Genomic DNA, 14,729 nt, shown 5'->3' on the forward strand with positions numbered 1-14,729 from the left:
CCATAAATAACCACCAATGCTGAGGATAACTCTCCATTGAGTCTGTATTTTAACTTTATAGTTCAATCAGTATATTATTTCAGGGACTGCCTAATGGCCTTAAAACCCATTAGTACCATCAATGGAGAGGATAACTCTTTATTGCTGGATTTTAACATCATACAAACTTGATAAGATAGTACTAACAAAGTACTATCAATCAGTATAATGTGATATTATTAAAGCCTTGTTTGGCGTATCCAGGGCCCCTGGGTGGAGTGAAAAACTTGCAAGTGACCAATCCCACCATGACCACCCTGAACGTGAAATGGGAGCCAGCTGACGGGAAAGTCAAAGAATACAAAGTCTTATATGTACCTGCTGCTGGGGGAGCTGCTGAGGCCATGGTAGGTAGGGCTGGGAATTGCCAGGGACCTCACGATACGATATTATCACAACACTTAGGTGCCGATACGATATGTATTGCAATTCTCACAATTCTATATGTATTGCGATTTGATACTGCGATTTGATGTTCTAAAGATATTGCTCACTACGTGTACTGCAGAGAGACAAGAGAGAGCATGAGAAAACTAGTTTTGATCAGTCAGGGAAATAAAAGTGCTGAAAACATATTGGCTCACTTGTCACGATCGTCATAAGAGGCAGACCAAGGCGCAGCGTGATATGCGTACATCTTTTAATGAGTACTTAATACAATAACATAACGATACGTGAAGTCTACAGGTTCACCAATACAAACCTATACAGAACAAGATCCCACAAATAACTGTGCAAAACAGGCTGCCTAAGTATGGTTCCCAATCAGAGACAACGAGCAACAGCTGCCTCTGATCGGGAACCACCCTGGCCAACATAGATCGAAACGATCTAGAATAAACACATAGAAACTACAACATAGAAACTAACACCCTGGCTCAACATAAAAGAGTCCCCAGAGCCAGGGCGTGACAGTACCCCCCCCAAAGGCGCGGACTGCGACCGCGCAAACTAAACCCAACAGGGGAGGGGCCGGGTGGGCATTCCGCCTCAGAGGCGGATCCGGCTCCGGGCGTGACCACCACTCTCTCTCTCTCGCCCTCGTGGTCTGGCCCTGCTGGCCGGAGCTGGACTGAACACCGGTGGAGCGGATTGCTCTGGCTCTGGCGTGGAGCAGCTGACCGGTGCCGGACCAGGCACAGGTGGAACAGGCACGGACCGTGCCGGACTGACGACGCGCACCACTGGCTTGGTGTGGGGAGCGGGAACGGGCCGGACCGGGCTGACGACTCGCACCACTGGCTTGGTGCGAGGGGCAGGAACAGGCCGGGCCGGGCTGGCGACGCGCACCACAGGCTTGGTGCGAGGGACAGGAACAGGCCGGACCGGGCTGGCGACGCGCACCACAGGCTTGGTGCGGGGAGCAGGAACAGGCCGGACCGGGCTGGCGACGCGCACCACAGGCTTGGTGCGGGGAGCAGGAACAGGCCGGACCGGGCTGGCGACGCGCACCATAGGTTTGGTGCGAGGGACAGGAACAGGCCGGACCGTACTGGGAACACACACCACTGGCCTTGTGCGGGGATCAGGAACGGGCCGGACCGGATTGGTAACACACCCCAGTACCTCTCGCTGTGCCTCTACACTCTCCTTCCTCCTCATGACCAATGGCCCCCGTAACCTGGTGGCCTCCTCTCCTAGTCCACAAACTCGCCCTGTAGCTGCCTCCAGCAGCCCCGTCGTCCATGCCGTGTGCCCCCAAAATTGTTTTTGGGGGGGTTGCCTCTCGCCTGTCCGACGACGGCACGGTTGGCGCCGTACCTCCTCTCTCGCCAGGGCTTTAACTTTTGCCCATGGCCCTTTGCCCGCGAACATGTCCTCCCAAGACCACCATTCGCCCACCTGGGACATTGCCAACTTCTCCAGTTCCTTTCCCGGTGTTTGCTCCTGAACACGCTGCTTGGTCCTTCTTTGGTGGGATCTTCTGTCACGATCGTCATAAGAGGCAGACCAAGGCGCAGCGTGATATGCATACATCTTTTAATGAGTACTTAATACAATAACAAAACAACAAAACGATACGTGAAGTCTACAGGTTCACCAACACAAACCTATACAGAACAAGATCCCACAAATAACTGTGCAAAACAGGCTGCCTAAGTATGGTTCCCAATCAGAGACAACGAGCAACAGCTGCCTCTGATCGGGAACCACCCTGGCCAACATAGATCTAAACGATCTAGAATAAACACATAGAAACTACAACATAGAAACTAACACCCTGGCTCAACATAAAAGAGTCCCCAGAGCCAGGGCGTGACATCACTATTTAAAAATAAGATGGAAAACAAGCTATAGGATGAAAAATATCGATTTCTGGAGCAGGTACAACCAACTACAGTAGCAAAAACATATTTATATACAGTACCAGTCAAAGTTTGGACACACCTACTCATTCAAGGGGTTTTCTTTATTTTTACTATTTTCTACATTGTAAAATAATAGTGAAGACATCAAAACTATGAAATAAAACATATGGAATCATGTAGTAACCAAAAAAGTGTTAAACAAATCAAAATATATTTTAGATTTTAGATTCTTCAAAGTAGCCACCCTTTGCCTTGTTGACAGCTTTGCACACTCTTGGCATTGTCTTAACCAGCTTCACCTGGAATGCTTTTCCAACAGTCTTGAAGGAGTTCCCACACATGCTGAGCACCTGTTGGCTGCTTTTCCTTCACTCTGTGGTCCAACTCATCCCAAACCATCTCAATTGTGTTGAGGGCAGGTCATCTGATGCAGCACTCCATCACTCTCCTTCTTGGTCAAATAGACCTTACACAGCTTGGAGGTGTGTTGGGTCATTGTCCTGTTGAAAAACAAATGATCGTCACACTAAGCGCAAACCAGATGGGATGGCGTATTGCTGCAGAATGCTGTGGTAGCCATGCTGGTTAAGTGTGCCTTGAATTCTAAATAAATCACAGACAGTGTCACCAGCAAAGCACCCCCACACCATCACACCTCCTCCTCCATGCTTCACGGTGGGAACCACACATGCAGAGATCATCCATTCACCTGCTCTGCGTCTCACAAAGACACAGCGGTTGGAACCAAAAATCTCACATTTGGACTCGTCAGACCAAAGGACAGATTTCCACTGGTCTAATGTCCATTGCTCGTGTTTCTTGGCCCAATCAAGTCTCTTCTTATTATTGGTGCCTTTAGTAGTGGTTTCTTTGCAGCAATTCGACCTTGAAGGCCTGATTCACGCAGTCTCCTCTGAACAGTTGATGTTGAGATGTGTCTGTTACTTGAACTCTGTGAAGCATTTATTTGGGCTGCAATTTCAGAGGCTGGTAACTCTAATGAACTTATCCTCTGCAGCAGAGGTGACTCTGGGTCTTCCTTTCCTGTGGCGGTCCTCATGAGAGCCAGTTTCTTTATAACACTTGATGTTTTTTGCGACTGCACTTGAAGAAACTTTCAAAGTTCTTGACATTTTCCCTATTGACTGACCTTCACGTCTTAAAGTAATGATGACCTGTCATTTCTCTTTGCTTATTTCTCTTTGCTTATAAATCCCTGTACTTGGAGTCAAATATCAATATAATATCGTCCCAAAATTATTCTGTGATATGTAAGTAGCGATCCCCCCCCATCACTAACTAGGACTAGTACTGCAGCTGATAGTGTTGTAAGAAATGGTTGTTTCCCCATTGCATGCCATATAAAACATGTATAGTTGGCATGTTGGTAGTGGGCAGACATTAATAGTTGGGTTGTGTTTGTGTAATGTAAAGGAGACTGTGGCTGCCACTGCCACCACCACAATTCTGAAAGGCCTCCTGCCAGACACCCTCTACACCGTCTCAATGGTGCCTGTCTACGAAGTGGGAGATGGACAGAAACAGTCTGAGAACGGAAAGACAAGTAAGACTGGCTGACATCTAAGTCTAAAGATCGCTAAAGATCTTCTAAAGATCACTTATTCAGTGATCTTTTCAGGGACTGATAATGGCCTTATTAAAGGCTGATTTATGGAGTAATTCCATAAATAACCACCAATGCAGAGGATAACTCTCCATTGAGTCTGTATTTGAACTTTATACAGATTCCTTGCAATACCAAGTTCAATCAATATTATTTCAGGGACTGCCTAATGGCCTTAAAAGCTATTAGTATCATCAATGGAGAGGATAACTCTTTATTGCTGGATTTCTACTACATACAAACTCCATAAGATAAGATAGTACTTTCAGATGGCACTGTAATAAGTACTATCAATCAGTATAAAGTTATATTATTAAAGCCCTGGTTGGTGTGTCCAGAGCCTCTTGGTGGAGTAAAGAACCTGCAGGTGACCAACCCCACCATGGTCACACTGAATGTGAAATGGGACGCAGCCGAGGGGAAAGTCAAAGAGTACAAAGTCATCTATGTACCTGCTGCCGGTGGAGCTGAAAGCATGGTAGGACTGGTAACTGAGTGTGGAAAGTGTGGTTACTTTCAAGGGTATGAGTTCTCATAATGCTTATACACTCCTGTTTGACTGAATATAGTTGCTTGTCATACTTTGTGATTTATATAACATTAGTTATTGTTAAGTTGGGAGTGGGCAAATGGTAATACTTGTATTGTGTTTGTATAATGTAAAGGAGACTGTGGCTGGAACCAACACAGTCCTGAAGGGCCTCACATCAGACACCATTTACACAGTTTCAGTCGTGCCAGTCTATGAAGTGGGAGATGGCAAGAAGATGTCTGAGAATGGAAAGACAAGTAAGCCTGGCTGACATGGAAAGAGGGACGGAGATAATGATATTTCAGAGTATCATCAGTAGAGGGTAGCTCTTCATTGCTGGATTTTAACTTTAACTTTGGTGTGTCCAAGGGCCCCTGGGTGGAGTGAAGAACCTGCAGGTGATCAACCCCACAATGACCACCCTGAACGTGCGCTGGGAGCCAGCCGATGGAAAAGTCAAAGAGTACAAAGTGTTCTATGTACCTGCTGCTGGGGGAGCTGCTGAGGCCATGGTAGGATGAGGACTGTAGCTGACAGTGTAGCCATATAACATATATATTGTTGGTATGTTGGGAGTGGGTAGAGATTAATAGTTGTGTTGTGTTTGTGTAATTTTTAGGAAACTGTGGCTGCAACTGCCACAAGCACTGTCTTGAGAGGCCTCCAGCCAGACACCCTCTACACCGTCTCACTGGTGCCTGTCTTCACAGAGACAGAGGGCAGAAGGCAGTCTGAGACCGGAAAGACAAGTAAGACTGGCTGACATCCAAGCGAGCTTTCGCCATGCGTGAACCTCGATTGCGACCAATACACACTTCCGCTTTTGCAGAACGCCTCAAATGCCAGAGCAAGCAAAAATCCCATAAATTGCATAAATTGTCATTAGTACCCACTCTATGATATATTATTTGTATTCACTTTTTATATTTTCCTTTTACGGTATGGAGGTACGGAACCTCATTGCTGCCACAAAGAACATTTTCTTTGTCCGGCCATTTCTTTCTTTCTTTGGCAGCAATAAGCTTCCGTAAACTGTGAGTTTGTAATGTAAGATGATTATTAATGTGATAAGAGGGTTATACTGGACATAGGCCAGGTTTTCTATAGTTTTGGTTCTAATGATGTTTTCCTCACCAGGACCATTGGGTGGAGTGAAGAACCTGAAGGTGACTGAACCCACCATGACCTCTCTGAAGGTGGACTGGGACCCAGCAGACGGGGCCGTGCGCCAGTACAAGATCTTCTTCGTCCCTGTGGCTGGAGGAACTCCAGAGGAAATGGTGGGTCTCTTTCACCTTATGACCTCATAAGTAGCATTTATCAAATTAAACTTTGATAAAGCATTTAATCTGTAATTACTTTTTCTTTACGTGTAAATAGGAGCAAGTACCTGGAAGTACCACCACCATTGTTCTGAGAAACCTCAAGCCTGACACACCTTACGCAATATCAGTGTTGCCTGTCTACCCTGTCAGGGAGGGGAAACGCCAGTCGGAGAATGGAAAGACACGTGAGTAGCAACATCAAATTAACTGGTATCCTATGCAGCTTATTTTGCAAAGTGAGTTGGGAACATTGGAAATATAAACAGAGAATTTCCCCAATAATCACAGAATCATAATACCACACTTAAAGTCATGTTATTTCTATTCCCAGTGCCTTTGGGTGGAGTGACCAATCTGCAGGTCACCAATCCTACCCACACCACCCTAACCGCCAGCTGGGATGCAGCTGACGGCAACGTGCAGGGCTACAAAGTAATCTACACTCCCGTCGCAGGAGGCCTTGAGATCATTGTGAGTATTCTACTGTACTCCAAACCACACTGCCTATCTCCATAAGCCTATAACTCAACTGATACGGTGATGATACATTTGTTGACAGTGTAATCTCCATGAGGTCAGCCTAACACAATGGTTTCCAATCCTGTGGGTGGAAAGAATCCAGCTTCATTGCACGGCATACTTTGTGGAGTGGGGATTTCGTCATTCCGGCTTGAGGAGTAGTGTTGAGGAGTTAGCATTGAGGACTTAGCGTTATCAGTTATCCTGCTGTGTTAAGCATTATGAGAGGCAGCAGCAGAGTAGTAACGCCGTTGTAGCATAGCAGTGATGGAGTTCAGGCTGTGTAGGAGCTAACAGAGTGTGAACAGCTCTGTGATCACAACTCTAATGCAATTGACTTTTTGGTTTGGTCGGTTTATGTGGAACAAGATCCTCTAATGCATTGTTTTGGTTGATCTGTTTAGAATTGGCCTGAACAGTGTGGCGCATAGCTTGCGCTCTAAATCAAACCTGTCAAAATAAACTCCACGGAAGGGTGAGAGAAACTGGAGCAGTTCATGTAGTTTTACAGACCACACAATTGTGGTACATGGGCCTCATCTTGTGGATCTGGTGTATGAGATATTATCTGCATCCTAAATGGCACCCTATTCCCTATATAGTGCACTACTTTTGACCAGGGCCCATAGGGCTCAGGTCAAAATTAGTGCACTATGCAAGGAATAGGGTGTCTTTTGGGATGCAGCCATAGTGTTCCAGTATGTCTGTTGGAGCTTCTGTTGGTGTGACACCATCTATTTTTCCATTGTAGGAGCAAGTCTCAGAGAGCACAACCACCACAGTTCTGAAGAGCCTCTCACCCAACACACAGTACAGAGTCACTGTGCTGCCAGTGTACTCGGAAGGAGATGGTCAAACCCAGACCGAGGATGGAACAACAAGTGAGTAACGACAACTTATTGCACATGATGCTCTCAGTGACCAGTGATAATTACGGGCAAATTGTACAGTGAAAGACATGAATTACTGTATATTATAAACATGGTGGTTCGAGCCTTGAATGCTGATTGGCTGACAGCTGTGGTATATCAGACCGTATACCCCGGGTATGACAAAACATTTATTTTTACTGCTCTAATTACGTTGGTAACCAGTTTATAATAGCAATAAGGCACCTCGGGGGTTTGTGGTATATGGACAATTTACCACGGCTAAGGACTGTATCCAGGCATTCCGCGTTGCGTCGTGCATAAGAACAGCCCTTAGCCGTGGTATATTGGCCATATACCACACCCCCTCTGGCCTTATTGCTTAATTAGCTCATCTGCAGACATCAAATCTTTAGGCATATAGTAGTAGTAAAACATAGCTGTACAACAAGTGTATTATGGTTTTCAAATGGACATGATGGCTAAGCTGCCCTGTTTCCTCTTGGTGCTCAGAGCCGCTGGGCTTCGTGAAGAACCTGCAGGTCATTGAACCCACCACCAGTACCCTGAACGTTCGTTGGGACGCAGCTGAGGGGAACGTGCGCGAGTACATCATCGTCTACATCCCAACTGCAGGCGGGGAGCAGGAAGTGGTACGTCCGGGTCGCCTCACCAACACAACACCCCTACTAACGCACTGAGAATGGTATATTCCAGTGGAGGCTGGTGGAGGGTGAAATCCATTACAATCAGCCCATCCTTCCATTTAAAGTGACATAAGCCGATGGTGTTTACCCCAGTAGCTAGTCAACATGGCTCAGGTGTAAGTAAGCCCAGTTTCTGACTTATATTCTCTCTTCTTCTTTTTTGAACAGGACCAGGTGTCTGGAACAACGACCACCACTGTTCTGAAGGAACTGAATCCAGACACTGAATACACTGTGACAGTTGTGCCTGTCTACCATGAGATGGAGGGTCTCTCTAGGTCTCAGAATGGAAAGACAAGTGAGTTGAACTGAACGGGTTGAAATGATTCAAAGACCATCTAAGAAAGGGATCATTTTCTAAATGTCTGCTACTTGTTCAGCTTGTACAGTACTGTAAGTGTGATGCTATAACATTGTCTCCTCTGCCTCAGATCCTTACGGTGGAGTGAAGAACTTGAAGGTCATCGACCCCACCATCAACAGTCTGTCTGTTCGCTGGGACCCGGCTGTCGGTAACGTGCGCAACTACAAGGTCTTCTACGTGGCCCAGCCAGATGGGAAGGAGCAAATGGTATATCTCCTATTCATCTATTTAGAAATTTTACTGTCAACTCAGTCATGTTTACACTATAATCAGACAATGTAATTGTCATACAGTACTAACATTGATCTTCACTTTCCCTGAACAGGAGCAAGTCTCAGGGGGCACCACCAACCTTCTCCTGCGTAACCTGGAGTCCGATACCCAATACAACGTGTCTGTTGTCCCGGTCTACCCAGACGTGGACGGCATAATGCAGTCTGAGATGGGAAAAACAAGTGAGTGAAGCATTTCAAAACGTTCTTTTGCTCAGAAACCCCATACTATAACACTTTTGAAGCATATAGCTGTCAACATTTAAGTCAACTTATTTAATTTTTTTATACATAGTTTTTGACATCTACAGAGTGGGGTCTGAAATTATTGACAAACTTGATAAAGATGACCAAAGATGAAATTATATAATTTTTTACAAGTACAGTTGCTCAGAGAACGAGATTTTGTTTAACAAGTAATATTAATTTTTCTCAAAAAGTTAGAATTTAAAATGATTGACACCCCTGTTTTCAATACCTTTAAATACCTTGCCTTGAGAGAATAATGCCAACTTTTTCTCAAATGTTTTATGAGTTGGAAAATACATTGGGAGGGATCTTAGACCAGTCCTCCATACAGAATCCTTCCAGATCCTTGATATTCTTCGTCTGCGCTTATGGACTGCCCTCTTCAATTCAAACCACAGGTTTTCAATAGGTTTCAGGTCCGGAGACTGAGATGGCCATTACAAAATATAGATTATGTGGCAAATTAACCATTTCTTTGTGGATTTTGATGTGAGCTTGGGGTTATTGTCTTGCTGGAAGATCCACCTGTGGCCAAGTTTCAGCCTCCTGGCAGAGGCAACCAGGATTTTGGCTAAAATATCCTGGTAATGGGTAAAGTTCATGATGCCGTTGACCTTAACAAGGGCATGGAAATAGAGGTCTTTGGCCACACACACCAGTGGTGGGTTTGGCATTGAAATGACAATGCAGGAGCAGAAAACAACCCCATACCTACTGTAAAATATGGTGGTGGATCTTGGATGTTATGGGGCTATTTTGCCTCCACTGGTCGTTGGGCCCTTGTTAAGGTCAACAGCATCATGAACTTTATCCAGTACCAGGATATTTGAGCCAAAAACCTGGTTGCCTCTGCCAGGAAGCTGAAACATGACGGCAAGTGATCTTCCAGTAAGAACATAACCCCAAACACACATCAAAATTCACAAAGGAATGGTAAATTGGTCACAAAATCAAAATTCTGCAATTGTCATCTCAGTCCCCTGTAGCTCAGTTGGTAGAGCATGGCGCTTGCAACACCAGGGTTGTGGGTTTGTTTCCCACGGGGGGCCAGTATGAAAAATTTATGCACTCACTAACTGTAAGTCGCTCTGGATAAGAGCGTCTGCTAAATGACTAAAATGTAAATGTAAATGTCTCTTGAAACCCATTGAAAACCATTGAAACCGATTGAAAACCTGTGGTTTGAATTGAAGAGGGCAGTCCATAAGCGCAGACAAAGGATATCAAGGATCTGGAAGGATTCTGTAAGGAAGAATGGTCTAAGATGTTGTCCAACTAGAAAAACATTTTAGAAAAAGGCTCAGTGCCGTTATCCACTCAAGGTGAGGTATTGAAAGATGTTGAAAACAGAGGTGTCAATAATTTTGACTTCTACCTTTTTGAGATAAAAAAGTATTACTTGTTTAACAAAATCTCTTTCTCTGACCAATTGTATTAGTATAAAATGATATACTTTCCCAATTTTTTTGGAGCACACAATATAGTTCAATATTTGAATTATTTATTTTACACAGTCATTTCTGCTCATTTTTATCAAGGGTGTCAATAATTTCAGACCCCACTGTATATGCTTCCATATCAGACTCAGTAACAGCTTGAGGACATTGGTGCCATTTACTTGGAGTGATATTGATGTGTTACTTCTTCCTCAGAGCCTCTGGGTGGAGTGAAGAACCTGCAGGTGACTGACCCCACCACCAACTCCTTGAGAGTCCGCTGGGAGCCAGCTGAGGGGGATGTGCGCCAGTACACTGTCATCTATGCCCCGCTAGCAGGAGGGCCTGAACTCACGGTACAAAGACAACACTTCCTTTCATAGTGCATCAAAGCGATATCTGCACACTCTCTAACTTGAGCATTTTGAGCACTATAAACATTGAATACTTGAATTTGCTATGTCTTTAGTAGAGTGGTTTTTCTTTACGTTCTTGTTAATCTCTTTTTCACAGACCGCAGTTTCTGGGATGTCAACCAACACCGTTCTAAGGAACCTTGTGCCAGACACAGAGTACAAAGTGACATTGGTGCCTATGTATGGCGATATTGAAGGGAAGAGAAATTCTGAAAATGGAAAGACAAGTAAGTCATGACTGAACAAACTACACAATGCCGGGAAAATACAGTGAGAAAAATACAAATGTGCTACAAAATAGAAAAAGTGATTTGATGCTAAACTCGTTGTTTGGTGACTTGTCAGAGGCTTTGGGCGGGGTGAAGAACCTGCAGGTCACCGACCCGACTACTAGCTCCCTCAAGGTGCGCTGGGAGCCAGCGGAGGGCAACGTGCGCCAGTACCGTCTCTTCTATGTCCCTGCCTCTGGCGGAGCCGAGGACATGGTAAGACCACCAACTATCTGTGCCTTAACATCTGATACTGTACAGGGTATCTCTTGACCAACCAGAATTGAGTTGAGTATGGCATCCATATTAGGAATTTGTTTACCTAAAATCTGACGACTTCCTAATATGGATGCCGTAGGATTAAACCAATCTATGGTAAAAACATTGATAATGCAACTCAAACATCTCTCTGTGAACAGGAGCAAGTGTCTGGTGGCACCACCGCTACCGTCCTGAGGAACCTTCTCTCAGACACGCCCTACACCGTCACCGTGGTCCCCGTCTACCCCGAAGGAGAGGGCCTGCGCCAGTCTGAGACTGGAAAGACACGTAAGTTATCAACTGAGGAAACTCAAGTAATCAGTTTTTGTTTTAATTGGGATTAAGACATGCTCTTTTCAGTTGGTTTGATTCAGTAGCATCTTAAATCCGGAGCCTGTTTGGTTTTTCCAGAGTTTGGACTCAGATCTCAAGATAGATCTCAGGATAATAGATACCCTCATAGGGAAACATTGTTATTCAGGTCAACGTTTACACAACTGAGTGGGAATATATATCTTTTTTTATTCCAATCCCCGAACCAGATAGCATTTGCAACCCCCTCCTGGAACAAAGGGGTAGCTTATCTCACCATAATAATAATAATTGCTGGTTGGGTTGCCCTGCCTGTGTCTGTGCAGTTTTTATACCCTGTTGTGTGCATCGGTTTTGTTTCTGCTCAAATGGCTTGCCATGCTGAGTCAGCAGAAATCCATCCCAGAGAAGTTAATTGGAAAGCTGTGATTCCAGCGGAGCATATCAGTATTACAGAGCTTATGGTGCATAATGATTCCACAGGAGGTTCCAGAGACTCCGTTGTGCAAGGCTAATATGAAAATGTCCAATGGAAGTCAAGCATTTTATTTGAACTCACTAAGTCCTTGTCAGTTTCAAGTCTTTTAGACAGACACAGATTTATGATCATTGATTCATATCTGATGTGCTCTGATCCCCGGCCAAATGTGAAGAGATGTTTGACAGAGTAATCTTCCTAAAGACACCATATGCATGTGCACTTGTACAAGAATAGAATGAAGCTCACTGTTGGACAAATAGGTTCTACTTTGCTTCTGAATAAGGTGGCTGGGTCTGTCTACCTACTACATCTAGCTTTATTGGGCTAAAGTGCTGAATGCCAGAGGAATATGCACATCTGTTTTAGTTTAAACGGGAAGTTAAGAGGTTTTTGCATAAACCCAAACTGTGTTGCTTCTCTCTATGTGCTGTCTACATAGACACTATAAAATCACTTGGTTTCTGGAGTTTGCGTTCCTCAGCATTTAAGTCTTTTTTTTTTTTTACTGAGCTACGTCCTATTTGAAACTTAGCAGTCTAATAATTCTAAAATGTTCTTGTCGTATTTTTACTTAATTACTTTTAAATGGACTCAAAGCTTGACAAGGCATTGTAGAGTGAAATCAAAGTTGTTTTTAAACTTGTTAGGGGATGTCAACAGTTGCCCTCTCCCCTTTTGACTTTCTCTGACCCTCTGTGACCCCCAGTTCCACGCACCCCTCCTAAGAACGTCCAGGTGTACAACCCCACCACCAACAGCCTGAATGTGCGCTGGGAGCCCGCCTCTGGCCAGGTGCAGCAGTACAGGGTCATCTACACACCTCTGTCCGGAGAAAGACCTGCAGAGACGGTACGTTTACTGGATGCATCCCAAATAGCACCCTATTCCCTATGTAGTGCACTATATAGGGAATAGGGTGCCATTTGGAACATACAAACTATCTCTCTCCACTGTTAACCAGAAGCTGTCATTATACTGAGACGATGACTACCCTGGGGGGTGGCGGGGGGGGTTGGTCTTAATTCATGCAGAAATCCAGACTTTTTGGCTTTTAATTATCTGAATATCAGGATTGGTTTTATGCACCGATGTACATATCTTGGATTACAGGAGAAAGATAAAGCTAATTGCCCTACAAATAGCTTTTACTGTGTCACTAGGAGTTTGGAAAATGTGGACATGCACATCTGTGAGAGACATCGATGCAAATTCTTACATTTGAAGTTTTGGAGGGCATAAGGCCTTGGTTGGAGGATAATGAGGCTGTTTTTATGATTAGAATGTTCTTTGATGCAGCAGTAGGCCTTAAAAAAGCCTAATGGTAAGGGAGTTTTTTTCCCAAAGCATTTGTCAGCTAAGCAAACATCTCAATGTGGCTCCATTTCTAAGGAAGACAGCCTTTTTAGTGGTTTCAGGAAAGATACTGTGTTATATACTTCAGCTACCTGCATGTCTTGTCCATCACTCTTTCAACAGAGATGTTCAGTTGAATCCCCTGATAAGCTGTAGATGAGGGTATACTACTTTAAAGATTATGTAATGGCCATGCCTCAGACATGCTAATAGATAATGGGCTGCGTAGTGATAGTGATTACCCTGATGATATGGCAAGACTAGTCTCCACTGTTGTTAGAAACAGGGGTGAGATACACGTTGAGGCCTGTCCAATGACAGAGCACTGGTCTCGTGCTGTTGGTTACGTCGTCTTCATTTGCCGGATACTCCATAACACTAACTGTTTATCAATCACTTTTAAGCAAAATGAATGCATTTGTTTAGCTTTTTAAACCTCTTCAGGACTTTGTTAGTACTTCACGTTAGCCTTTGCACTAGGCTCCCTCCAAGAAGACACTAGCAGGGATTAACAGTGAGCTCATTATGTACATTACCAGTGCCAGAGCAGTATGTAATGCTTGAAGAAGCTCATTTGAGGGTGCATCTATGGGCCCTGGTCAAAAGTAGTGCTCTAAATAGGGAATAGGGTGCCATTTGGAACACAAACCAAGATTCCTCTCGGGTAAGCCATCATTGTGATCTATGTCCTGTGACCTCTCCAAAGGTCTTGGTCCCGGGTAACATCAACAACGCGTTCCTGGATTTGCTCATTCCCGACACGACGTACTCGGTAAGCGTCCTGGCTCTGTACGCCGACGGGGAGGGACCACCGGTGAAGGGAGACGGCAAAACATGTGAGACTTGAATCCAATCAAACGGACTTTGTTGTATACATTGGGACTACTGACTCATGCGGCTCTTGTTTACATTGATATTACTCGTGCTTCCACACATACTTGCTTATACTGTAGTCTACATTCAAGTACGTCCGCACACACATGCACGTAGCTATATACAACAAACACATGTTGTAGCGGTGGTTGCTAGGTGCATGTGGCGTGCGCTGTTGCTCGGTGCATGTGTGTGAGTGTAACCCAGTGTTGTTGCTGTTGCAGTGCCCCGTGTTGGACCTAGGAACCTGCGGGTGTTTGATGCCACCACCAACACACTGACCATCGGCTGGGACCACGCTGAGGGACCTGTGCAGCAGTACAAGATAGCCTACGCCCCCACCACAGGAGACCCCATCACTGAGTTTGTGAGTTCAAAGTCTTTCTCAACAAACTTTCATGTAACACAGGACTTTGAGTTTGACTCAATGGATGAGTGAGTTCATGACCTAAACATGTCTCATTTTATATTTAGCTAAGTGGCAAATCAAATACACATCCATACACTTGCATTAACCTT

General features: G+C 44.7%; 1 protein-coding gene across 6 annotated transcripts in view; it reads left to right on the forward strand.

Moving 5' to 3' along the window:
- LOC121549049 (collagen alpha-1(XII) chain) overlaps nucleotides 1–14,729 on the forward strand; it is a 90,040-nt gene that overhangs the window by 44,282 nt on the left and 31,029 nt on the right. For 4 of the 6 annotated variants that reach the window (XM_041860862.2, XM_041860865.2, XM_041860863.2 and 1 more), the window contains 21 exons: nucleotides 244–386; nucleotides 3,783–3,912; nucleotides 4,311–4,450; nucleotides 4,638–4,761; nucleotides 4,874–5,016; nucleotides 5,124–5,253; nucleotides 5,642–5,784; nucleotides 5,885–6,014; nucleotides 6,161–6,300; nucleotides 7,100–7,229; nucleotides 7,731–7,870; nucleotides 8,093–8,222; nucleotides 8,356–8,495; nucleotides 8,614–8,743; nucleotides 10,462–10,601; nucleotides 10,759–10,888; nucleotides 11,007–11,146; nucleotides 11,350–11,479; nucleotides 12,691–12,833; nucleotides 14,044–14,173; nucleotides 14,435–14,577. In XM_041860862.2, the coding sequence (XP_041716796.1) occupies nucleotides 244–386; nucleotides 3,783–3,912; nucleotides 4,311–4,450; nucleotides 4,638–4,761; nucleotides 4,874–5,016; nucleotides 5,124–5,253; nucleotides 5,642–5,784; nucleotides 5,885–6,014; nucleotides 6,161–6,300; nucleotides 7,100–7,229; nucleotides 7,731–7,870; nucleotides 8,093–8,222; nucleotides 8,356–8,495; nucleotides 8,614–8,743; nucleotides 10,462–10,601; nucleotides 10,759–10,888; nucleotides 11,007–11,146; nucleotides 11,350–11,479; nucleotides 12,691–12,833; nucleotides 14,044–14,173; nucleotides 14,435–14,577 (2,849 nt within the window). The remainder of the gene's footprint in view (nucleotides 1–243; nucleotides 387–3,782; nucleotides 3,913–4,310; nucleotides 4,451–4,637; nucleotides 4,762–4,873; nucleotides 5,017–5,123; nucleotides 5,254–5,641; nucleotides 5,785–5,884; nucleotides 6,015–6,160; nucleotides 6,301–7,099; nucleotides 7,230–7,730; nucleotides 7,871–8,092; nucleotides 8,223–8,355; nucleotides 8,496–8,613; nucleotides 8,744–10,461; nucleotides 10,602–10,758; nucleotides 10,889–11,006; nucleotides 11,147–11,349; nucleotides 11,480–12,690; nucleotides 12,834–14,043; nucleotides 14,174–14,434; nucleotides 14,578–14,729) is intronic. The other 2 variants (XM_041860866.2, XM_041860868.2) reach the window with 1 other exon arrangement.

This window comes from Coregonus clupeaformis, chromosome 33 (assembly GCF_020615455.1).
Source record: "Coregonus clupeaformis isolate EN_2021a chromosome 33, ASM2061545v1, whole genome shotgun sequence".
Taxonomy (NCBI): domain Eukaryota; kingdom Metazoa; phylum Chordata; class Actinopteri; order Salmoniformes; family Salmonidae; genus Coregonus; species Coregonus clupeaformis.